General features: G+C 42.1%; 1 protein-coding gene and 1 long non-coding RNA gene across 3 annotated transcripts in view; one reads left to right on the top strand and one right to left on the bottom strand.

Moving 5' to 3' along the window:
* The first annotated feature begins 9,347 nt into the window (after positions 1-9,347).
* The window catches only part of stac (SH3 and cysteine rich domain), a 36,149-nt gene continuing 19,759 nt past the window's right edge, over positions 9,348-25,737 (top strand). Inside the window, exons 1-4 of one of the 2 annotated variants that reach the window (XM_061843933.1) lie at positions 9,348-9,764; positions 10,762-10,794; positions 14,574-14,910; positions 20,764-20,897. In XM_061843933.1, coding sequence (XP_061699917.1) covers positions 9,657-9,764; positions 10,762-10,794; positions 14,574-14,910; positions 20,764-20,897 — 612 coding nt within the window. In that variant the 5' untranslated portion in view covers positions 9,348-9,656. The remainder of the gene's footprint in view (positions 9,765-10,761; positions 10,795-14,573; positions 14,911-20,763; positions 20,898-25,737) is intronic. The other variant, XM_061843934.1, reaches the window with a different exon arrangement.
* LOC133513299 (uncharacterized) lies at positions 14,921-19,899 on the bottom strand. The gene is made up of 3 exons (XR_009798450.1): positions 19,196-19,899; positions 19,012-19,083; positions 14,921-15,130 (listed from the first exon to the last, which is right to left on the bottom strand). It is a non-coding gene; the product is annotated as an uncharacterized LOC133513299 (long non-coding RNA).

Raw genomic sequence — 25,737 nt, 5'->3', positions numbered from 1 at the left:
AATGGTAAGAATGGTGAGAAAAAACGCCTTTATGTTATGTAGCCGGTAGTTTCAACTAGCAACAATGGTTTATTATTTTTTTCATGGGAAGGTGCTTGAAAGGGTTCCGAGATTTGTTTGTTTTTCTACCGCTTTGGACAAGTTCCCGCAGAAACCTTCCCATTTGGTTTTTGAAGGGCCACGGTGGTATCTTGAAACCGTGAAAGAGTAAAGCAGCAAAAGAATGATCAAACTCAAAATAAAGGAACAGAAGTCATACAGAGGTCAGAGAATGCCTCGACACAGACGGCACTTTTCTCTGGAATATTAACAATTACCGGTACGCATCCATTTGTTGATGTCAAACAAGCTAGAAAAACATTTGGAAAAGGTCTTTAGTTCATCGTTTGACAGATATTACATATTATTACATGTGTGTGGAAAGTGAACAGCATTTACCGGTTAAATGCTCATTAAAATGAAGGTGCCGCGATTGAAAGTAAAGCCAGTGCGCTTCTGACATGAGACGGGTGCGCTCCCAAAGTCACCGGCTGCTCCGGCTGGTCTGTTTTTAGCCGCCGCCTCGTTAGCGCTGACCGCCACGCACCGAGAGTCCAACGTGACCAGCTGGAGACCAGATAAGGTCAGCGGCGGCGCTCCATCAAATAATAGAAACATCACGAAAGCGGTGATGAGCGGTCGAAGAGTGAGGGAAGGGTTCGGCGTTTCAATCAGTTTTCCGCCTTCGCAGTGGCAAACGCGTGCCCAAATGTGTTTAAGAATTGGGAATTAGTTGAAAGGCTAAGTGGGTGTTGGTTTGAACTTGCAGGCAGGAAAACAGGGTGTGAATTAGATCATTATAAGTATGCGCTGGTGTTTGAATGTGAAAATCGTGGTCCACAGGTACTCGATTTGGAAATTGACCTTGTATTTATTTTATTTTTTTTTAAGGATTTTTGCCTTTACAAACAACCACAACGAAATTTAAATCAATCAACAAATGTGAAGTGTGGACTTTTGTCTGAAGAAATTTTACAAAATATAGTTATGACCTTCATTTAGGAGCTACCTGCACTCTTAACATCACCATCATTTTTCATAATAGAATAAAAATAGTCTAGATCACAGGTGTCAAACTCAAGGCCCGGGGGCCAGATCTGGCCCGCAGAGGCAAATCATATGCATCAACTTCCGCCATTTTATTTTTTCAAATCTGTACCAAAATTTCAAATTGTCCTATCACAAATGATAACATTGATATTGCAAGCATTTTGGCGGCACGGTGACTCAGCTGGTAAAGCGTTGGCCTCACACTTCTGAGGACCCAGGTTCAATCCCGGCTCCGCCTGTGTGGAGTTTGCATGTTCTCCCTGTGCCTGCGTGGGTTTCCTCCGGGCGCTCCAGATTCCTCCCACACCCCAAAAACATGCAACATTAATTGAACACTCTAAATTGCCCCAAGGTGTGATTGTGTGTGTGACTGTCTCTATGTGCTCTGCGATTGGTTGGCAACCAGTTCAGGGTCTACCCTGCCTCCTGCCTGTTGACAGCTGGGATAGGCTCCAGCACTCCCCGCGACCCTCGTGAGGATAGGCGGCAAAGAAAATGGATGCATGGATATTACAAGTATTTTTGTTACCAAACAAGCTTTTGTTGACCCTTTTAAATGTGATTTAGGGTGTGTTTGAATGTCGTTTAATGTAGCTCACATTCATATACACACAAACACACCAGCCTCTCATTACTTTGTCACGTACCCTGCAGAGACCGGCGCGAGGACAGCACATAATAAGATCACCTAATTAGCGTTGGTTCTTAGGGAATCCATTTGCCCACTGCGGTAACACATGCTGTGGAAGTTTGTGTGTGTGTATAGTGTCAAGCTGGTAATTGGCACACTTTTAGATGACAGGCATTAAAGGGCTATTTCAACCATTTAAGAGAATGTGACATTTAATGTTCCTCCTTTCATCTGACGTGACAAAGAGAGGTTGACGATCCAGTTTATCGCCGTCGTGAAAAGTGCGAGTGAATGGGAAGTTCGAGAATAGCCGCGTGGTCTGGTGCGCAGGTCCAGAATGAGACAAAACGTGGCGTTTTGGCAACGGGCGAGTGTGACAGCATTTTAGCGGGGATTTCAGCACAATCTGTTGCAACTTGCAACAACGCTTCCAAAAATGACGCGACTTACTTTTGAACCTCTAAAGTCGAACGCTATCCCTTCTGTCTCTTTTTGAAAGCCAAAGAAAAGGCTAATGACATATGCACCCTGTTTCTTCTTTTCCTTTCGGCTTGTCCCGTTATGGGTCGCCACAGCGCGTCATCTTTTTCCATCTAAGCCTATCTTGTGCATCTTCCTCTCTCACACCCACTATCCTCATGTCCTCCCTCACAACATCCATCAACCTTTTCTTTGGTCTTCCTCTCGCTCTTTTGCCTGGCAGCTCCATCCTCAGCACTCTTCTACCAATATACCAACTCTCTCGCCTCTGGACAGGTCCAAACCATCCAAGTCTGCTCTCTCGAATTTTGTCTCCAAAACATCCAACTTTGACTGTCCCTCTAAGGAGCTCCTTTCTAATCCTATCCAACCTGCTCACTCCGAGCGAGAACCTCAACATCTTCATTTCTGCTTCCTTTTGTCTCTTCAGTGCTGCCGTCTCTGTCACATAGAACACCAGACACCTTCCGCCAACTGTTCCACCCCTCTTGAACCCATTTCTTCACTTCCTTACCACACTCTCCATTGCTCTGTATTGTTGACCCCAAGTATTTGAAGTCATCCACCTTCGCTATCTCTTCTAACTGGACCTTCACTCTTTCCCCCTTCCGCCCATCTCATTCATGCGCATATATTTGGTTTTACTTCATTCCTCTCCTTTCCAGTGCGTACCTCCATCTTTCTAATTTTTCATCCGCCTGCTCCCTGCTTTCACTGGCGATCACAATCTCATCTGCGAATATCATGTTCCAAGGGGATTCCAGTCTAACCTCGTCTGTCACGATATCCATGACAAGTTCAAACAGGAAGGGGCTCAGCGTGGATCCCTGATGCAGTCCCACCTCCACCTTAAATTCTTCTGACACACCTACGGCACACCTCACCACTGTTCTGCTGCCCTTATACATGTCCTGTACTATTCTAATATATTTCTCCGCCACACCAGACTTGCGCATGCAGTACCACAGTTCCTCTCTCACACCACAATAGTTGATATTTTTATAATTTGTCATAACAAGCCAAAGAAAAAGCAAAAGACACGCTCAAAGATTATTTGATCCTCACTGAATTGATGTCTCATAACTGATGCTCGGATGCTGTTTTTTTTTTCCTGGTAATCCATTTTCTGTCTTGCCATCCTACCACATCGCCCAGACATATAAATAAAATGAGAGATTGCGATCACATGTACCAAACAGCTCGGTGTTTGCCAGAAATGACTGCAGCTCCTTCAGTCTTCCTGTGGGCCTCCTGGCAGCCTACCTGACCAATTTTCTTTTCGTCTTCCCGTCAATTTTGGCGGCAGTTCTTGGTAATGTCACTATTGTGCCACTGTCTTCACAGTATTCCATGAAAAATTTAATCCCCCTGGAAATGATGATGTACTCTTCTCCTGACTAATACCTTTAATCAATCCCTGTGATGTTGTGGAGGATCTCTGTGGACCAGGGCTTTTGCTGTAAGATGTGACGACAAAAATGTTGGAAACGGCATACGAGAACGGCTGAACTCAAATCAGAGGCGTATCAAATCTTGGCAGGTGTGTACTGATTCCCATTGAACGTGAGTTTTCATGTGATTGGTTAACCCTGAGCACAGCCACATTCGTAGTGATAAGACGGGGTGTCAAACTCATTTTTCTCGCGGGCCACATTGTTGTTCCGGTTTCCCTCTGAGGGCCGTTATGACTGTGGAAAAAAGTATTTAATCATCTCATCACATTTACATCATCAATTTATGAACTAGTTTTGGAATCGGAAATCCAGGGTAGTGTGTTTTTCAACTATTGTCGTTTGGGAACACATAAATGCTTGTAATTTCTCAACTTTATCATTTATGATATGTAATAATTTGAGAGTCACTGATGGTGTAGTGCAGGGTCATTTTTGTTGCGGGCCACATTGTACTTTCGGTTTCCCTCAAAGGGCTCTTATGGCTGTGAAATGACAAAAATCTTTAACCTCCTCATCATAATTACACATGAAATCTATGAACTAGTTTTGGAGTCAGAAATCAAGGGCAATGTTTTTTTTTTTAATTGTTGTTGTTTGGTAACAAAAATTCTTGTAATATCTGTCTTGTCATTTATTATATGACAATTTGAAATTTTGGTATAAATTTGAACAAAAAAAATCATGGAAGTTAATACACGTGATTTTCCTCCGCGGCCCACATAAAAACATGCGGTGGGCCGGATCTGGCCCCCAGGCCTTGAGTTTGACACCTGTGGTGTAGTGGTTCACACGCGTGCCTTTGGTGCGGGCAGCGTGGGATCGATTACCGCTCAGTGATGGTGTCGATATCTACCCTGTGACTGACTGGCGACCAGTTCAGGGTCTAGTCCGCCTTTCGCCCGAAGCTAGCTGAGATAGCCTCCAGTTTTCCCACAACCCTTGTGAGGATAAGCAGCTTGGATACTGACATGATATGACAATTTGAAATTTTGGTACGGATTTTTACAAGAATCATGGAAATTCACACTCTAGATTTGACTTCGCAGGCCACATAAAATCATGTGCCAGGCTGGCTCTGGGCCCCGGACCTTGAGTTTGAGAGGATCTGCACACCTATGCAACCACATTATTTCAGATATTTTTACTACCAGCCTTTTAAAAAAAAAAAAAATTACTATTGGATTGTACAGATTATAGGTCATGTGAAAAGAAGAAAAAGAAAAACTCCTTTATCTTGGTCTCATTTTTCTGATACTACAAAAACCTTGATTTGGAATAGGGGTGTGTAGAGTTTTCATATCCAGGGTAAAAGTGACCGAAAGCCTCGGAATAACCCAAACGCTTTGAGTTGATCCTGTGAAACCGCCATAGTTTTGCGCTCCCTTAAGTGGCCACTAATTGTAATGATTTCGTTTCGGTCTCGACATCTGGAGGAGTCCAGAAATAGCCGGCAGTGACGCGGCTCTCAGCGCTACACAACAATGTGTGGAGAAGCGCTTGAATATTCAGAGCGGCGCTCTCGGAAAAACAAGCGAGCGACGCATTATGCACGCGAGCTTCCCGTAAAATGCAAGACGTCATCAGCGTGGGTACAAATGTCAATCAAAGTACTCGGGTTGAACTCTTTTTCCACGGGAGCACGTCTCCCTCTTTCCATGTTTCATCATTATCGTGATATTCCCGTTGAGAGAATCTCAATCTTGTTACAGGGAACAGTTTTTTCACTTCTGGGATTTTTTTTTTTCTTTTTCTTTTTCTAAGAAAAGCCGCTGTTGTTTTTCCATTCTTATTGTCCCATACGGTACCGGTCTCTATGCACTAATCACAGGGATGGCAGAAATAGCATTGTTGTGATGAAACCCTCCATTTGGAATAATTAACCCCCTGTTGCTGCGGATGTCTTTATTTTTATTTATTTATTTCTTGGGTGAGGGGGGGCGTTGACAACTAACTTTCAGGGGTTGTTGCTAAAGGCAACTGGCAAAAAGCTAAAGGCAAATTTTCTAATTTATTCTTGTTCTTATGCAAACGTACATTGAATTATGAAATCAGTTTTCTCCATTGAACTGCAGCAAAATGCTGTTAATCTGTTTCAGCTCACCACAATTTTTGCATTACTTGCTTTCCATCGAAGGAAAAAAAAAGTTCTGAAATATAAATTAAAAAAACAAATCATAGTTGAAGCAAATGTAAAGAAATAAGCAGTTTTTTAATAAAGCGTAATTAAGTTGCAAAGCAATTTGTTTGGTAAATGGTCACTTTTGTTTGTGTGCCTTTTAAAATGGACTGCGGCCTAGTGAGTGACATCACGAGGTCTGCTCCTTGCAAGTGTTTTCATTTTATATTCATGTGTTTGACTGTCCCTTTCATTAGAACATATGAAAGTGCAAATGTTAGTTGCTTTTTGGGGATTTTTCTTTTTTGTATGTCATCTAAAAAGTCATTTTTTTTGGGGGGGGGGGGAGAAAAGTGCTGATTTGTCTGAAAAGCTGCTGAATGCAATCGACATCAATACCTTCTGCTGCTCCTGAATAAATTGTGCTCGTATTTTGCCTTTTTATAACCGTCTTATTACCACAACGCGGACACGCCACGCAAACATTCACCCAACACTGACTCAGTCGACGTGTTTTTTTTTTTGCCTGGTGAGTAGCTTGCGTGTTGATTGCTTCCATGTTGCTTCCATGTGGTGGCCATCGTGACGACTCGCGCTCGACTCCCTTCTGTCATGTTTTTCCTTTGCATGTTGCCAGAGGTGTCAAAAGTCTCACACTCTAGTTGAATGTTTAAAAAAAAAAAAAAAGTAGTAAAAAATGTACGCTACTGATCCAACTGCTGTACTTAAGTAAAAATACCCCTTCGCCACACCCAAAAAAAAAAAAAAAAAGACAGAAATATACAGAATATAGTATGATCAAGAAATCAATATTTCCTTGTTGCTGCCTTTGAATTGTGTTTGGAATTTTGAGAATTATCCTCTGCTGTTTCAGAGACCTTCCGATGCTTTGTTGTACAGTGAACCCTTCCATTTTTGTCGTTCAGCATTTGCAGATTTTTCTTGTGTTTGTGTTTCATGGAGTCACGCCATAGCCTTATCTAACATGCAAAAGTTATTTGCCGTTCTTGTTGCATCTGTGGGGGATTATAGTCCTTTTTGGGCATCAATTTCTCTGGGATTTTCGCTACTTGCTGCAGTTCTTAGTCCATACACCCCCCATGAATAGCGAGGATTCTCTGCCTCTCTTTTGGGATAACCATAGAGTTGGTGACTGTTTCCTCTTCCTTTTTTGAACTCCTTGAGAGACTTTCCGTGGGAGGGAAGCCCTCCCGATAAGCAATGGAAACTGAGCAGGAAGTGCTCAGTTGGCTCGACGGGTGTGTGTCGGTGGGTGTTTGCATCCCCGTCAGACTGAGGAGGCAGCAATCTGACGCTTTCTTCCTTCGTCCCACAATGGGGGGAAGGCTTGGGGAGATGTTTCACAAGATAGAGTGGTGAATTTTCATTGAATGGGATACTTACGATTTATCGTACACTATATCAAGCATACCATTTCGTATTACTTTGTATTGCAGCGTACCATACAACACCCTATTTAATACTGAACCATATTATATCAAATTCCTGAATATCACAGTATTTCTTATCTTACCACGTTATACCACAAAACTGTAATTTTTACATGCCATCAGCACGTTTTGCCTAATCATACCATTCAATTTCATAGCGTAGAAGATTTGCAATTAAAGAAACACTAACACTGTTTTTCATCGATGTTAAAACTTTATGACCTGGTAGTATAATATTATTCAAATCTAATACCTCTAATTTCATTTGAATTATTACTTTACTACTGTGTTGGCACTACAACAATAGAGCTCGTGCACGTGACGTCACTATTTTCACGGCGCCGTATTGCCGGTCAAACAGAGCTGCTCGACAGTGTGGGGGACATTGAACCGGAGCAGAATATTCACAATGCCTGAAACTTGTTTGTGCTGTTGGTTGTTACAACAGATGAGACAGATATTCAAAGAGGTCATTCTATAGACTAAAGATCGATGGATTTCGGCAATTAAACATGATGGATGGTGCCCAACCAAATACACACGACTGTATAGCGATCACTTCATTTCAGGTCGGAATTATTCTTCTCAATCTCAAATTCCCAAGAAGTATTTATAATGTCACGTTGGCTCATTTGAGAACAATGCGTTAAAAAACAACAACAAAAAAACACGACAATCATCTCCATCGTACACAGAAGCGTGTCGTGGCCACATATTAAACTTCGGTAAACCTCTCCCTGACAGACTTTTTTTTCCAATATGCATTGTTCTCAAATGAGTCCAATGCGCATTTAAAAAAAGAAAATAAACCGTCAATCACAGATAGGTTTACGTTAAAGTGTGGCCGCAACACGCTTCCGTGTACGGGGGCTGAAGCCTATCCAAGCATTTTCTTTTCTTTTTTTAAATACACATTGGACTCATTTGAGAACAATGCATATTTTAAAAAAAACGTCTCGCCGTCTTTTATTTTTTTTTTCCAATCATAGTTAATGAATGCGTGTTTGTGTAAAACCAGGGATCATTTATTGAACTATTGGTATTTGTATTGAAAGAATCTGAGTGGCTCCATCGCTATGTGGGATTTATTCGCGATTGAGAACAGATTCAGCAACGAAATATTTGTATGCGTCCAGACTTTTCTCCGCTTTCAAACTCTTCCGTGTAAATCTCCACGACTTACTAACCGGATCCATATGTAGATCCAGTTGTCCAAGACAAGCGGAAGCGGCCCAATTTCTTACCGGTGAAAACATCGACTTCGGCATTAAATATGGGCCCCTTATGCCATTTTTCCTTGTACCTTCGTTTGTTATCTCCTTCTAAATGTTTAACAGTGTCAGACAAAACTCTGGGAGACGTATTTTTTTGTCGTCTCCATTCGACTTAGCATCGGCAATACGGCCAGTCACGTGATTTTGGTGACGTAAGCGCGCGAGCTCTATAGCCAATAAGAGAATCAAGAGACGGTAATTGTGACATCTGCAGTCCGAGGTGGTCAGGAAAACATGTCAAACCAGTATCTTCTTGGAATATTTTTGCTGTCCAAGTTTAGTGAGACATGGGCATTTCTTTGGGCCGAGACGCGAGGTGACGGAGACTGAAATGAAGCTGCATTCAGATATTGCTAGCACTTTAAAAACTGCATGTTTGCAGATGAGCTGTCACCAAACCCAGCTTAGTGGACTGGCCACCATCCCCTTCTTAGGGTAGATATAAATCCAACTATTCTCACTCATGTGCCTCACTTCTGGCAAAGGACCACATGGGCAGACGTGAGGCAAAACCACTACGGCGTTAAGGATGGACCAGGAAGGGGAAAATGAAGCCGCATTAAGAAACTTCCAAAACCAGCACACTCATAATTCTGAGAATTGAATTCATACACTTTTACTGCACATTTAAATCACTGCTCTGTATTAAATATAAAATGATAGCAATATAAAAACCAGTGCCACCTACTGACTCTGATGCAAACACTATTAAAGTATTATCTGATATTGACTTGGAGCTTAATTCAATGCATAACCAAAGAGATCCTCCCTCTCCCTCTTTCTCTCTCTCTCTCTCTCTCTCTCTCTCTCTCTCTTTCTCTCTCTCCAGCTCATAGTGGAGCGCAAGCATGCTTGTAGAGTCTTTACGCACCAACCGCACAGCGAGAAGCTCGACACGCTCTCTCCGGCAACACCAGACTGCTTTTTCCATTTACTTTCACTTTGGACTTGTTAACGACACATTCCCCGAGTGTGCCTGTGTGATGAGGAGCTCCTCACTGAGGAAGGAAGGTTCTGGATAACTCGTGCGACCTTCTCAGGTCACAGTGACCATCGGGGCATGAACACGACGCAAACACTGTGAGGAGGAGAAGAAAAGAAGAGGAAGAAGAGGAGGAGGAAAAACATTCGACTTTGTTTTTATATATAGAAACTGAAATCATGATCCCGCCTGCCAGCTCGGTCCAGGATGAGAGTCGAGGGGGAAAAGAGGACGAGCAGAACGAGACTCCCAAATCCCCCAGCAATATTTCCAACCACGAGACCAAGGTAAGAACTCTTATGGATGTTACTTTGAAATCTTGGAAAGGGGTGGAAAAAGTGCAAAAACAAAATTCGTATATTATCAAGAAAAACTATTTGACATTTTCTGCAGAAGCATAGCAAGAAGTGTATTTGCCTTTATATTTTTCTCACTCATAGGACGCAATATGATGAAGCAAAATATTCTTCATTACACAACGTGTCTGTGCGCACATGCGTGCAAATGTTTAATTTGGCCATTAAATACTTCTGAATTAACATTAAAAGGGCCTGGCAATGAGCTTAGAAGGCGAGCTTCATTGGTATTTATTTGTACATTTGCACACTAATATAATATTGGAAAATTGCTACTTTAACTGTCATAATGGCTCTTCATGGCCTTGTGATTCCATTAAAACACTGCATTTGTACTATTATTTGACTTTTTGCCTCTGTGAGTGCCTTTGCCCTGAAAAAGGTCCAAATTGCTACCTCTGAGTGCAATAATTAGCATATTAGTTGCATTAGTGTAACCTTTGGCTCAGGAAAGGCCTCTCGGATCACCAGATGATGACTTAATTCATGTTTAATGTGTTAATGTGTTCTTTTATTGCAGGGGTAAAACATTAAGAGCACCTGTCAGTGTTATTTATGTAGTGCCAATGCGATTACAACCACGATAATCAATACATTGTTACACGATTAAACATTGCTATTGTGTTGTATTTCATACCCAAAAACTAAATAAATGTCCCACCGCCGAAAACAGATCTCCCCTCCAAGTTTGGGAAGTATTTTGCTAAAGCAGCACATAACTTTGCAGCGTAATCTTCCTTCACAAGGACTTACTTTAGTGGTCATTTTGGTGGTGGCTGTAAATCATCTAAATATACCCGTCCTATAAGTGAGGCGAGATAGAAGGCCGCGGGTGAAAGGCTGAATAGCTCTACAAAGTTCCCTGCAGAGATATGAAATGAATAAAGCTGTATTTGTTTTTTGTTCCCCCCCCCATCCCTCTTGTAAGAATACTGTGAGGCCCGAACACCCCAAACGGAAGGTGAGATCCATGGTTGTATATGTTGTAGCACATTAATAACCCTCCTGTGATATTAAGCCGTAGAAATACCCGTTAACAAACATTTCAGCTGGCCTTATTTTTGCTTTTCTTTATTTGAAATGAATTTGTAATTTGCATTTTGTGTTGAATGATGAAACATGCAGGAGGGTTAGTGCATGGCACCATACACCCAGTGCAATGCATCCAGTAATAAAGCTTTTGTAGACGACTCTGAACATAAAAGATCATTTCATGTATTTTTAAGTGTATTCCGTTTATTAGGCATCATCTTCATCCTTAAGGTGCCATGCTTTCGACACGAAGCCTCAAGCATGTGCTCCGATTAAAGCCCTCCTTTTATCTCTGGGGTCAATTTGACCCCATTTAATGTTCACTGCCTCTGAATATGTGATTGACTTTAAATTGTGTTTCTCTAATTCATATTTCACGATGTTTTGATGGGGGCAACATAAAATGATCATGCTAATACATTTTCACTATTCAATGTCTTGTAAACGTAAAGATTTTACACACATTTGCTCAAGAGATTTTGGAAGAAAGTGAGGTCACTGTAATATTCATTTAAGAAAAAAATGATTCAACAAACAAGCATAAAATACATGACACATGAACAATTTCAATTAGAGTACTCTATAATTATTTTCAGCAAGTTTAAAATGTGGTCAAAGTGACTCGAAGGATAAAAGGTAACAGGAGGGGCAACGTACACAACTACCTTTTCAGGGATGTCATCCTATGAGAAAGTATTTCATTTTAAATCATCTTAAGCATATTATTCGTGCTAATGTCATGATTCATCATTAAGGGTGTGTGTGCGTGTGAAGAAGCAAACTAAATTCAGGACATTGCAAAAAAAATGCAATATGACAGCATGCAACTGTGCTTTGTACATAATCAAGAATAGTTGTAGTTATCTTGGAAAAAAAAAAAAGACAAAATATAAAATATTTAAATAGAATTGATGATACTTAGGGGAGATACTAATTATTAAATGTATTAATTTCGTGCTGCTCATTACCGTCTAGAGTCCGACCAATATGGGACTTTGGGGGCAACGCAGATTTTGATATTGTGGGCTAAATAAAGCCCACATCAAAAATAACGGCCAACATCTAATATATTGGCCAGTAACTGATATTTTGACACATCCATTCATTTTCTGAGCAGTGTACATCCCGAACTGGTTGCCAGCCAATCGCAGGGTACATAAAGACAGACAACAGTCACACTCACAATCACACCTAGGGGCAATTTTTAGAGTGTCCAATTAATGTTGCATGTTTTTGGGATGTGGGAGGAAACCAGAGTCCCCGGAGAAAATCCACGTAGGCACGGGTAGAACATGGAAACTCCACACAGGTGGGGCCAGGTTTTCAACCCTGGTCCTCAGAAATGTGAGGCCAATGCTCGAACCAGTGTCGACCTTTCAACATATATAAAAAGATGTAAATAGAATAAATAAATCAGCAAGATCAATCGAAATAAATAAATACAAATAAAAAGCTCTCCACGAGTTGCCCTAACCGCATGTTTCCGGCAGAATGTTATGGTCTTGAGACACTATTGTGTTTAAAAAAAAAAAAAAAGTCATAGCTTACCTCTCAGAGTAAAAAAAATAAAATAAAAGTATTTCCCCTTAACTGAGAGAGTATCAGTGGGGGAAACGTGTACTGCTTGTCACTCTATGTGTGTGTGTGTGTGTGTGTGAAGAACCAGGCGTTCGCAGAGTGCAGCACAACAGATGCACTGAAGCAGCTCAACAAAAGCCCTGCGCAGCATAAAAGTTGAAATAATGGTAACTTGAGATATGAGCGACCCAACTTAGGAGTTTTTTTTTTAGATACAATGTGTCTTTTGGTCAATTATTTTGCTTCAACCTTGTGAGCTCGAACTTGCGATACGAGCACTGCACGGTACCAGTAAGGGTAATTCTACCCAACTCACTTCCCAGTTCCCAAGAAGCAGCACTTCGGGAAATAGTAAACATCCATCCATCCATTTACTTTTTGCCGCTTATCCTCACGAGGGTCACGGTGGTGCTGAAGCCTATCCCAGCTGTCAACGGGCAGAAGGCGGGGTACACCCTGAACTGGTTGCCAGCCAATCGCAGGGCACATAGAGACAGACAATAGTCGCACTCACAATCACACCTAGGGGCAATTTAGAGGGTCCAAATAATGTTGCATGTTTTTGGGATGTGGGAGGAAACCGGAGTACCCGGAGAAAACCCACGCAGGCACGGGGAGAACGTCCAAACTCCACACAGGCGGGTCCGGGATTGAACCCGGGTCCTCAGAACTGTGAGGCCAACGCTTTAACAACTGATCCACCGTGCCGCCCGCAAATAATATTGACGTGCAAATTTTGCATCGATAGTCAGAGTATTACAACCCTTTAGACAGATAATATAACAATATACAGGCATATTCTTTATCCTCCATGAAAAATGCATAATTTGTGTCTGCATATAAGAGATCTGAGAGACTTTGTATGAAATGAGGAGGATGGACTGTTGGTAGAAAAGTTAACAGTATTTTATAAACAGTTGTTTGAATTTATCCGGTAAATATTAGGCGGTGCTTTCGACGCAAAGAAGGCTTCCCTGGCCCTGACTGTGTACCACCGGGATGTGAGTGTGCCATATTGATTAGTCGCACACAGGAATTATTGATCCTCGCCACAGCAAAGCTCCAATGATAATCTCTTGAAGCTCGTCGCTGTCTGTGTATAATATTACCAACAAAAAGGTGTCATTTCTATAAAAATGTGAGCGAGTAGCTTTGCGAGCGAGGTGAAAACAAATTCTTCTCGGTACTGTGCGCTCGAATTAGGACACGAAGGCTCATTAGGAGTTCTTCTCCTCTCTTCAATTACGTCAAAACGGAATCACTTCCCCCCCACATAAGAGCCCTTCAGCCTCATTACAGTAGCGCAGGGATTCTTTATAAAGCAACTGAAAGGAGGAGATGAAATGAGGGGTTGTCAGCGTGGATGATAATGAGATTGATCGGCGACGTGGCAGGAAGCAGGCGGCTCAGCCGCGTGGCGGATGTGATGCCACGACCGCCCCGCCTAGAAATCCCATCAGCGTCCAGGTGGGGAAGACCATTAGAGCTGCGGAGGCATTTTTCTTCTCGTTAGCTTGGTGTATGGTTACAAAAAAAATGGCGGCACAACCGGACATCAGAAACATGCTCAATAACGGAAACAGCAGCGGGGGAGCATTGGCGGCAATGATGCAACAAATTCGAAGAGGCAACATATTCCCCATCCATGGCCTCTAAAAAAAAAATACAAATGTTTGATGTTGTCGGCTCCAAGAATGATTCATGGTGAATGCGTTGTCTTGTGCCAGGCTTAAAAAAAAACTTTCTGGCGCTCAAATATTCTCCTAATCTGGAAAAAAATACACACACACTGTAATTTTTTCAGTTATCATGATCTATTTCAGCATTTTTTTTTTTTTTTGGTCTCTTTACAATGTTAGCAAAACTGCAGTTTTGCTAGCATAAAAGCCATAGACACTGCAAGCTAACATTGCTGATTTAAATCATAAAAACCTAAAACCCAGCAGATTCTTACATTCATAAATTCTAAATTGGATCAAACACATTTAGGTTTTTCATTTGTTAATGTTGGTTTATTTGCAATTTTTCTTTTTGTTGCACAGTTCACTACATCTGCAAAGCTATGGAAACGTAGAACACAGAACTTCCTCCGCAGTTGCCTCTTCAACAATTCCGTTCTCTTCCTTCCAGCTCCAGAAGCTCAAGCGTTCCTTGTCCTTCAAGACCAAAAGCGTTCGCAGCAAGAGCGCCGACAACTTCTTCCGGAGCAGCGGCGACACCAAGACGGAGCTCCTCTCCGACGTGAGCGGCAGCACGGGCCACCTGTACACCATCGGCATGGCGCCGCCGCACATCACCACCGGCCCGCCTATCCCGCCCGTGCCCCCCGCCATTCCCAGCGCTCCGCCGCCCACGTCGCGCTCGCAGGCGCGCAACCCCCTGCAGGTGGACTCGGCCGGCCACTGCTTCATGGAGCACATCTTCAAGAAGCCCACCTTCTGCGACGTCTGCAACCACATGATCGTAGGTATGGGGTGAACACGTGTGCCTTTGATACAGTTTATATCAGTCGCCTGATGGAAATAAAAAAAAAAAAAAAGGGTCCACTTACCATTCCCTCAAAATAACTTCTAGCCATTAATGGCAAAATTTGCTTTGACAGTTTCCATTATTTACTTTGGGGACAAAACGCATCCAAAATTCAAACCAACGTCACTGATCCTCAAATCCGGGACATCAAATCCTGCCTGAAAAAGAAGAAGTGTGCATTTGAATGTGCTTTTTAACAACTTTTTAACTTCTAAAATAGATATTGTAATTAAAAATACATATAACATTATTCACTTCAATGTCGATACGAAAAAATAAATATGAGCGGAGAGCGTGTCGTCCATGCGCAAAGTTGTGGAAGTCTCATTCGACATTCAAGTGGTAGCCATATTGGATGCATCTTCTGTCCGTGACGTCATACTGGAACATTCGCCATTGAAAACACGCTGTGGCCCCTACTATGGGACAGGCCCCTTCTGACATGGAACATCTCACAACCAAATAAAGTGACCGAAGCAATATTACCCTATCGTTTCGAGCCATATTTAGATGGTATGCGGATCAAGGCCAAACCGCATGCGGCCAAACCACCTCCCCTCCCGATCCATCTCCACGGCGGTGATAAAAACAACGGCGATGACGACGCCACGGCCAAACCGCCTCCCCGTCTGATCCAACTCTGTGGCGGAGATGAGCTACCGCGGTGCGGCGCCACATTTGCCGATGACGGCTTCGGCCGGGCTGGCACATCAACACATTTAGCACCCCAGACTTACGGATTACGGATTTTTTTTACTAGCTGTATACACACCTACTCGTCATTTGGAACCCACAAAGCTGTCATCCTTTGCACCTGTGCAATCAATTTTTCACGACAAACCGGGTCTTTTGGAAGAGTATGAAGAGCGAATACATCCTCCCGAGTGTTCGAGCAATATCCAGCAATACAACGAGCCGACATTTTGGCTAACACGAAGGAACAATGAGCTATCTTCACGCAGGTAAAACTAGTATAAACAGACGAGACTGCTTGAGTGGGCTACTCCCCTGTACGTCACTTCCTGCTTCTTCTTGAAGACAAATACCCTCGAGAGGATTTTCATAGCGGGATTTACAAAAAGCCATATACGTCAAAATCATGTTTTGTGGTGAAAAAATGGATGAGTCTATACCGACTGACGTTTTTTTCATTAATAACTAAAAATCATGCATTTTGTGACAGTGGACCTTTAATCAAGTATTCAAAGTAACCAGGCGGACTTCTACTGTACATCTAGTTTTACTCACAGACAATATACTGTATAATATTTCTAGTTTCACTACTTGGGGAAGAAGTTTTGTGATTGTTAATGATAAACACGTGCTTTTTAAATCAATCATCGTTATCTTCAAAGATGCAGATGGGCAACATTAAACACCCACCTGCTCCTTGCCTCACAATCCATCATTATAAGAAATGGCTGCATAAATTTGATGTGCCAGCCGTAATAAATATGCAAGAATTACATTACAGCGTAGACACCTCTTTCATTAAAAAAAAAAAAAAAAGCCAAAACAACATTAATCAAGTTTTTTTTTCAACAGTTCTCGGTTCTGTTGTTTAAACCTTGTGGCGGAAAGACAATTAGATTTGGCGCCTGTGTAAAAATGAATTACATTCGGTGGCATATCATAAAAATACCTGCGCGTCGACTGATGTGTTATCCATTGCGGTGAGTTGCTAATTAAATAAACACCGATGTGGGCGAGAGACGTGTTTATGTGTCTGACTGAGTGTGAAATGTAATTTACAGTGAGGGCGCATGAAATAATAGTATTTTAACTGTTTTAAACCAGTGAAGTAGTGACAAATGCAGTGAATTAGTCATTTTTTCTCCCCCAAATGTTATGAAGGCTATCATAGATTAAATAGGCACAGTTTAGAAAAAAAAATGTTTAATGGTTGCAGTGCCTTGTCAATGGGGATGTACCGTAGATCCAATTATTAGTATTTTTTTTGGTTTGTTTGTTTGCAAAAACAAACAAAAACGCTGTAAGGGCAATTAATTAGTCTGCAGAGAGAGCGGAAAGTAGGAGAGGAAGCGGAGGAGGTACATTTTCACAGGAAGTATGAAAGCGTGAGGTAAAACCGCTGGATTAATGGATCAAGAGGATGTAGAAAAACAAAAATTAAACGTGTGCTGGAGTGAAAGGTACAAATAAACAAAAGTGTCCAATTGATGAGACGGGAAGATTCCCGAGCAGCACCATACACAATGGGAATTATGTGGCGCTGTCGGACAGAATCCAGAATTTTTTGCTCACACATACTATAAAAGTGCTCTCTCACACGACTGAAATTCCATCCATCCATCCATTTTCTTTGGCGCCTATCCTCACGAGGATCGCGGGGAGTGCTGTAACCTATCCCAGCTGTCAACAGGCAGGAGGCGGGGTACACCGTGAACTGGTTGACGGCCATTCGCAGGGGACATCGAGACAAACAGCCGCACTCACAATCACACCGAGGGGCAATTTAGAGTGTCCAATTAATGTTGCATGTTTTTGGGATGTGGGAGGAAACCGGAGTGCCCGGAGGAAACCCACGCAGGCACGGAGAGAATGTGCAAACTCCACACAGGCGGGGCTGGGATCGAACCGGGGTCCTCAGAACTGTGAGGCCAACGCCTTACCAGATACACCACCATTCCGCCACTACTGAAATTGCATAAGACGACTGGTTACACCGTGTATGCCCCTGTCTCTTGAATAAACCACGCCTAACATTATGCCCTTGTCTCGGAGTCCTGCATTTGGATCCAGACCTGGACCGATGGTGCGTGAAATCTTCCATTTGTGTGAAATTGTATCAGACAATTTCAGTTGAAGTGCTTCCATTTTTTAAAATAAAAAACATGCACTTCCTGCTATAACCTCTTCAGCTACCTTACTAATGTCTGCCCAATAGCCTGCGAGGAGCTTAAGTGAATTTATTGGTGGGATACACACCAACCGAGGTCCCCCCCCCCCCCATCCTCCATCCCGCCCACCAATCCCCAACTGTCAGTTTGTGATCCGTTAAGCTGCTAGCATGGAGGCGTACTTTTCTCCTCTTCACGTTGGAGTGAGTCAGACCAAAACGAGTTGATCGGCAGCGTGACAAGAACATGAGTGTACTGTAACTGTCTTGTCTAAAGTACCTGAACGCAACACTTGAGTGAAACTGCACGTAGGCTCTCACAAAATAATTTTGTCAGAAGAAAGCAAAGCAAATTTCTGGATATAGCGCATGTCATAAAACAGGTAACTCAATGTTCAATCACATTTGGGCCTGATGTCACTTCTGTTGTCAACTTCTGTTATGAGTAAGACTTGGCCACTGCCAAGAGGGGCGTGGCCAAGTCACTGCTCTGGGTGGTGACACCTGTCACCGTTCGCATTGGGACTGTAATTGGACAGACATTTAAGTTGGAGTTTTTGTCACTGGCATTTGCCAGTTCGTTGCCCGGAGTTGAGTTCCGGAGTGAGTTGCATTCACTGATAGTAGAAATCTCCACCACTGAGGTATCCTCGTCACAGCGTTTCTGTGCCACCACAGTTTAGTCCTGTCTTAGTTTATGTTTCATAGTCAAGCCCTAGTTCATATTTCCTAGTTTGTCTCCTTGTCATCAGATTTCACTTCACGTTTTCGAATTCTGCCCTCGTTTAGCGTTTTGTGCCTCCGCCTTCTCGGACTGCTTACACCGTGTATGACCCTGTTTCTTGAATAAACCACGCCGAACATTGTGCCCGTGTCTCGGAGTCCTGCATTTAGATCCAGCCCTGCACCGATGGTTCGTGACATCTTCCATTTGTGTGCATCGTAATAGCTAAATGCTGCTTCCCCGTGTTTGCTTTGGACTCTGCGCTCCGCCATTTGACCCGAGTTTGCTGCTCTCAGAGCTCGGCTGGGTTTATATTCTATTAGCATTTCTTCATTTGTATTCAGGAACTGTATCATTTAGTGATTTATAGACCAGCAGCAGAACTTTAAAATGTATTTTAAAGCTGACTGGAAGGCAGTGTAAAGACTTTAAATTTGTGAGTTATATGCTCTGACCTCTTTGTAATAAAGTTTGATGATGGTATGACCTTAGTTTAACTCAGCTTAGACGACCTGATTCGCCCCGACCTAAAAAAAAAAAAAATGGATACGGGTTCTGTTAGTGACGCTGATGTGCCGTCGTCATGGCAATCACCGGTCACCCGGGCGAGATCACGTTTCCGACAGTTTTCCATCTCACCTTAGTCACAGAAACGGCGGGTCCAGTTGACGGCGGCGGCTCGCGTCGCAGTCGGCACGTGTGGAGGAAGCGGAGATTGACAGACGTGTTTTCACTCCTTGTTGCTTCAGATACACGTCGACTTGCGTTCGCTGTCCTGTTTCGGGGATCAGGTGTATCGCTGGATTTACTTGAATATTACCTCGGATACTACAGTATTTAAAAAGTATTCCTACCCTGTGTTTAAGTTTGAAAAAAGCAACAAACCTATTTTGAAAGGACAATGAATACAGACACCTAAGTTCATATGTAAGGGGTTCAAAGTCAAAATAAAAGAAAATTAAATACCCATATAAAGATAATTGAAAAACCTACTTCAGTACTGCAATTATTTGTACTCTATCACTTCCCATGACCGGAGGAAAATGATTGCTTATCTCGGATCTAAAAAGATAACAGTGATCAATAGTTCATTTGCATGTTGGCAATTTCATATGAATAGATTGTGGGCGGGGCCAGGGCAAGTGCACATCACTGCCCAATCAATACACAACTGCAGACAGAACTATGAAACAAACTGACCTCCTTTATGGAGAAACAAGCAACCACCATTCGATGTTTGTGTTTTTCATTTGTGGGAAAACGGCATCGTAGGAATGCATCATCTTCACCTGTTCCTGCGGTTCCAATCCAAAGGTTTTACGGCCTGACAACTCGACAATGGAACCACGTAAAAAAAAAAATAAAACAGGCAGACGGAGGCCAAACAGACCTCATTTGCATGAAGTGGCGCGATGCTGAAGCCGCTTCGCGTGTTAATTCATCACGGCAGAAATGCACAACACGTATGCGTCATATTTTGTGGGATCTGCCGCGTTTCGAACGCTCCGGGTGTCGTTTTTTTTTTTTGCCAGGTTTGCTTTCAATCGAGAAAAAGCTGCAAGAAGATGCGAACGTGGCGGTACGCGATTCCGTTTCCCCTGCCTTTTCGATGGTGACATTTTGCATCAATGACCAATGAAAACATATTTTGTGTCGCCATGTTTTTACCAGTTAGGTTATTTAACGATGTTTAGACAAAACCTTAAATGTTGCTTAAACTTAATGTTTTGAGATGACAATATATAAAAAACTCAGATTGATCTATGCAGATTCAATTAATGCTTTTATGAAATCTGATGTTATTATTGATGAATGCACTGATTTGATGACACAGTTTTACCGTTCTACACATAATTGCAAGCTCATAAGAGCAGTTTGTCATGTCAACTGTCAAAAGATGGTGACAAAGAACATTTCTTTTCTATTGGGCAAGGCTAAGCGCTGACAAAAGGAAGCTCCTCTACTAACTTCAACAACGCTCATTGTAACCAAGATGCCTCAGATCGTACCAAAGCAATATTCCTTTATTGGGTTTGGCTTAAGAGAAAAACAGCAGATAGGTGAGTTTTTCAGCAATAACAATATAGTTCCCCAGCAAAAACCTCTTGGTAGGCGTATTTGCAAATGCTGAACAGCGAATGCGAGGGTTTTGGAAAGCCATATGTCAAAACATCCTTATTTGAAACTTTTGTGTGCGTGTGTGTCAGGTACCACGGCCAAGCACGTGGTGTTCCTGGCGGGAAACACGGCCAAGCACGGCCTGCGCTGCAAAGCCTGCAAGATGAGCCTCCACCACAAGTGCGAGAACAACGTCGGACAGCAGCGCTGCATGGGCAAACTGGTGAGACCGCCGCTCTCCGGCACCGTCCCGTTGACGTCTGTCAGCGGGAAAGGAATTAGGAATGCCGTCACTGTGGCAAATGTGGGGGATGCGTCTTTGGCTACGTTTCCTTAATCAAGTGGAAATTAGTTATTTTTACGGATCACTGATACCGAATGAACTGGTGGTACATGAGCCTGGCTTCACTGCAGGCAGCATGGCTTCCGATCGTACTCGGCGGTGCTGTGAAATGTGAAAGTCAATGTCTGTCAGTCTGTCTCTACATGTGCTCAGTGACTGACTGTCACCAGACCAGGTCGTAGTCCACTTTAAAGTCACCGCAGACCCGTGACCCTGAAAAGGAGAAGCGCTTTAGAAAATGGTTGAATGGAAACCCCCCCCCATCATTTTAGAGTTGAATGTTCCAAGCTCGGCAAGCTGGAAAAGCACAGTTCTGAGGTCCCGGGTTCGATCCCGGACCCACCTGTGTGAAGTTTGCATGTTCTCCCCGTGTCTGCGTGGGTTTTCTCCGGGCACTCTGGTTTCCTCCAACATCCCAAAAACATGCAACATTAATTGGACACTCTAAATTGCCCCTAGGTGTGATTGTGAGTGTGGATGTTTGTCTCTATGTGCCCTGCAATAGGTTGACGACCAGTTCAAGGTGTACTCAGAACTTCCGTGACCCTCGTGAGGATAAGCGGCAAAGAAAATGGATGGATGGTTGTTCTAAGCTCCCGTTTCCATACCAGTTTAGCATAATTCGTGGCATTTCTTGTCGTGCTTTTAAATTATTATCATCTATCATCAAATCAGAATCGGAATCAACTTTAATGGCCAAGTATGTAACAACAGATCATCATTGTTATTGTCATATTTGTAACAGTTGTCATAATGATTTCATGATAAATGATAATGTTTATGATCATGACAAGATAATCTTATTTATAAATACTACTACTGCTGCTACAATCACTACTACTAATAATAAACGCATAGAGTTGAGAGACTTTCAACGGACCTCAGAATGATTAAATAATATAATATATATATAAATATATATATATAATTACAGTTTATTGTTTAATCTGATTTATACTTAATATGATAACTGCTAAAACTGTTGCTACTACTACTACTAATGCTGCAAGTATGACTTCCACTACTACTATTTTTCAAAGTTGTCATGTCATTGTCCAAGCCGCTTATCCTCACAAGGTTTGCGGGAAAGCTGGAGCCTACCCCAGCTTGCTTCGGGCGAAAGGCGGCCTACACCCTGAACTGGTCGCCAGTCAGTCGCAGGGCAGATATTGATACCATCACTGAGTGGGAATTGATTGCCCGCACCAAAGTCTGGCGTGTGTACCAAGACACCATCAGTGACTCCTTTTCAAAAATAGCATGAATGCAAATATTAACAATACCAATAACAGTACTACTGCTATCACTAGCAAATCTATGCTTATTATTTACAACAAAAACAACAATTATAATAATGAAAATCATTTCAGATGACTGTCAATATGATTCATGAACTATCGATTCCGCACATTTGCCATAATTCCTACACAGTAAGTATCGGCTGATTCCCCAGCAGAATGCGCTTATTCAGAAATCACACTCCATTGTATGTGTGAGTGCGCCGGTACATCTGCGCCTCCCAACCGTCCGTCCTCGTCATCCTCATTTCTTCCTCCTGCTCCTCATCATCGTTATATCATCCCTCTGCCAGTCAATCTGCTCGCTAATTGTCACAAAGCACGTCAGCGAGACAAAAACCTCTGCCCCCTCGCCGGCCGGCCGCGACCCGGCGTGACCTCCGGCCTATTTACCTCGCGGGATCGATGCGATCGGTCCGTGACGGGGGCTTCGTTGCGCTCGTGTGAACGGAACCAGATGCTTTTGCCGTCATCCATCAGGGTCACAGTTACTATTTATAATGAAAATTATAGCGTTTATAAAGCCAACCCAACATGACCAAAAGTCAAGACACAACCCGTGTGCAGTTTGTAAGATGAGACTTTGGAATGTTCTCGGATTATTGACAAAAAACTGTAGCCTACTGTGAAGACAGTCTCGACCTATGACGTTTCGACTATACAACGCCGCCCCCCGTCCGCCATTTTGTCTGGCTAACGCTTGTCCGTGTTTGTTCGCCGGGAGGATCTTTGCATTTTTTTGCCCTCCTTTTTAGACATTATCGCCCCAAAGAAGAAAGCTGTGTCTTTTAGCTATGCTTCCGCAGCCAAAACTAAATACATTACCATGGAAACGAAGCTCAAGGTATATAAATAAATAAATATATATGATGTATATAAAAAGATTGGAAAAAGGAAACCAACACCACCAAGGGTTCAGTCGGTCGACCGTGGTGACAATTATTAAAGACAAAGCACGTATTTTAGCGCATGTGAAGGGTTCAGTTGCTACGTCGGATACAATGATTGCAAAACAAGGTTCTTTGATATTTGTCGAGATGGAGAGGTTTGAGGACCAGGTTCCACTTCTTCTTCTCCATCCACCTCTCAGCAGTAATGCTAAGTACGTCATCTTGTTTATTTCAACGTATTTGTTTGTTATACAAAGTATTTTGACTTTAATGGTGGTATCCGACTTCAGTCAAAATTTGAGTTAAGTCGGTACTGGAGGAACGGATCTCAGTTGTAGACCGAGGACTACCTGTACTGCGATATTTCTAAATCACAGGTGTCAAACTCAAGGCCCGGGGGCCATAACTGGCCCGCCGCATGATTTTATGTGGCCCGTGAAGGAAAATCATGAGAATCAACTTCTGTGATTTAAAAAAAAAAAAAAAAATCTGTCCTAAAGTTTAAAATTGGCATATCACAGATGATAACATTGAGACATTGCAAGCAATATTCTGTGCCCAAATGACAGCAATCTTTCAAAAACCCATTACCCTTTATTTGTGATTACAAAACTAGTTCATAAATTTCATCTGTAAATATGATGAGGTGATAGATTTCCATGGTTTCACATTCATAACGTCCCTCTGAGGGAAACTGTAACTACAATGTGGCCCGCGACAAAAATGAGTTCGACACCCCTGCTCTAAATGAATGAATAGGCTAACCACGACGTTAGAAAGAGCTCTAAATATGATACACCACAATCCTAAAGTGGTTCTCAAATTTATTATACCAAGTACCATCTAAAAAACACTTAGCTCTCCAAGTCCCATCGTCATGTCAAACATGAAAAAAAAACTCATGTAGTAGGCCTGAATATTCATCAAAAACAAAGGCAAAGATTTTATTCCTAAAAAGGATATGTAACATTACTTTATACAATACAACTATATAAATGAATTAATTATTTTGTGTCACTTAAACAAATGATTATAAAGCAAGGAACCATCACTAATGTACAGGTGCATTGAAATTAAATTAGCATGCTAGAAAACAATTGTCATATGTTAAAGGTTAGCATTTGCAGTATTATTTACATTTATTAAACACAAAGGAAAATTCCCAATTTGTGTATTAAAAAGAATTATGCTATTCTCCAAACGCCATGGAACGATAATTCGAGGTAATATTCAGACTTCTTCAATTAGTTAATTTTGGGTTTTCGTTATCTCTAAGAAACAGTCATCCAAATTGAAATAAAATAAAATTATGAAATATTTTCAGATGTGTATAATGAATTTATATTATAAGATTTTCGCTTTTTGAATTGAACTATTGAAATAAATTGATATTACCACAATAATATGTGTTTTTTTTTTTTTTAGGGGTACTTGGTCATATAAAGTAGCATTAACAAATAAAAGGTGGGATAAACTGTGGTCATTTTGAATCATAACTATTGCGTTATCTTTGTAGAGGCCCATTTTTTTAAACTTGTAATCCTGGCTCATCCAGCGTCTTCCTGCTGAAGGAACAACGAACGGAAGGGGGGAGATGATGTGATCGTCTCTCAGGAGTGGAAAATGAAGTCGAGAGGTCAAAGCGGAGAAAGTATCCCCGGCGGGATTCAGCTCTAAATTCGTAATAAACTTGGGACGCTTCTGCGGGCATGCTTGTTTCCCTTCGGCCTGAGAACGCGTCCCCCCGAGCAAGAGGACATCTGTTGCGTCACTCGGCTCGTCGGACACAACATTAGGAACACCTGCACGGGCTAATGGAAATACAATGCCAGATCAATATCAACAAATATGTTTCTGCGGGAAATTAAATCTCAATTGGGGTATTATAATGAAAATGTTATTGTTGCAGTTTGACATTTGACTAAAATTCCTTGATGGACAATGGAAAAAACAATTGCGACTTCAAACGCTATTTGCCATTCATACTTACTTGGTAAATCTCCATCTACTTTCCTCCTATGGACCGAGAGTGTCCCTCAAGGCTCAACGCTGGGTACTGTCGAGTTTACTATTTACATAAATGACATTACATCCTCCATTATAGACTCTTACAGTCATGTTTTCACATATGATATAATGATATGTTTTTAATAACATTTTGGTACGATGTCCTCTTGACATTGAACTTGAGAGCTTGACATCAATGTTCCTTTGAGAATTGAATAAACGTTTCAGGAATCAACAAACTACCTCTAATTTTCAGACCAACTCTAAGCTCTAACCATATTTTATGTGTATTTGGCAAAATGTCCTTTTTGGTTTATGGGAAAAATGAATCCCTATCACTAAGAAAACCTCCCAAACATTAACTCTATTATTAACGTCTAACCCCAAACCTCACCCCATCTAACTTTAACCAGTTGATTCATTGTTAAATGGGAACATTTCTGTCGAATGTCCTCAAGTCCCGTTTCATTGCATTTGCAAACTGGATGCAACTAAGTAGTGCATTCCTTAATGGATAAATTCCAC

The sequence above is a fragment of the Syngnathoides biaculeatus genome, chromosome 15, assembly GCF_019802595.1.
Source record: "Syngnathoides biaculeatus isolate LvHL_M chromosome 15, ASM1980259v1, whole genome shotgun sequence".
NCBI lineage: Eukaryota > Metazoa > Chordata > Actinopteri > Syngnathiformes > Syngnathidae > Syngnathoides > Syngnathoides biaculeatus.
Note: the sequence above shows the minus strand (reverse complement) of the source record. Positions and strands in the feature narration are given on the sequence as shown.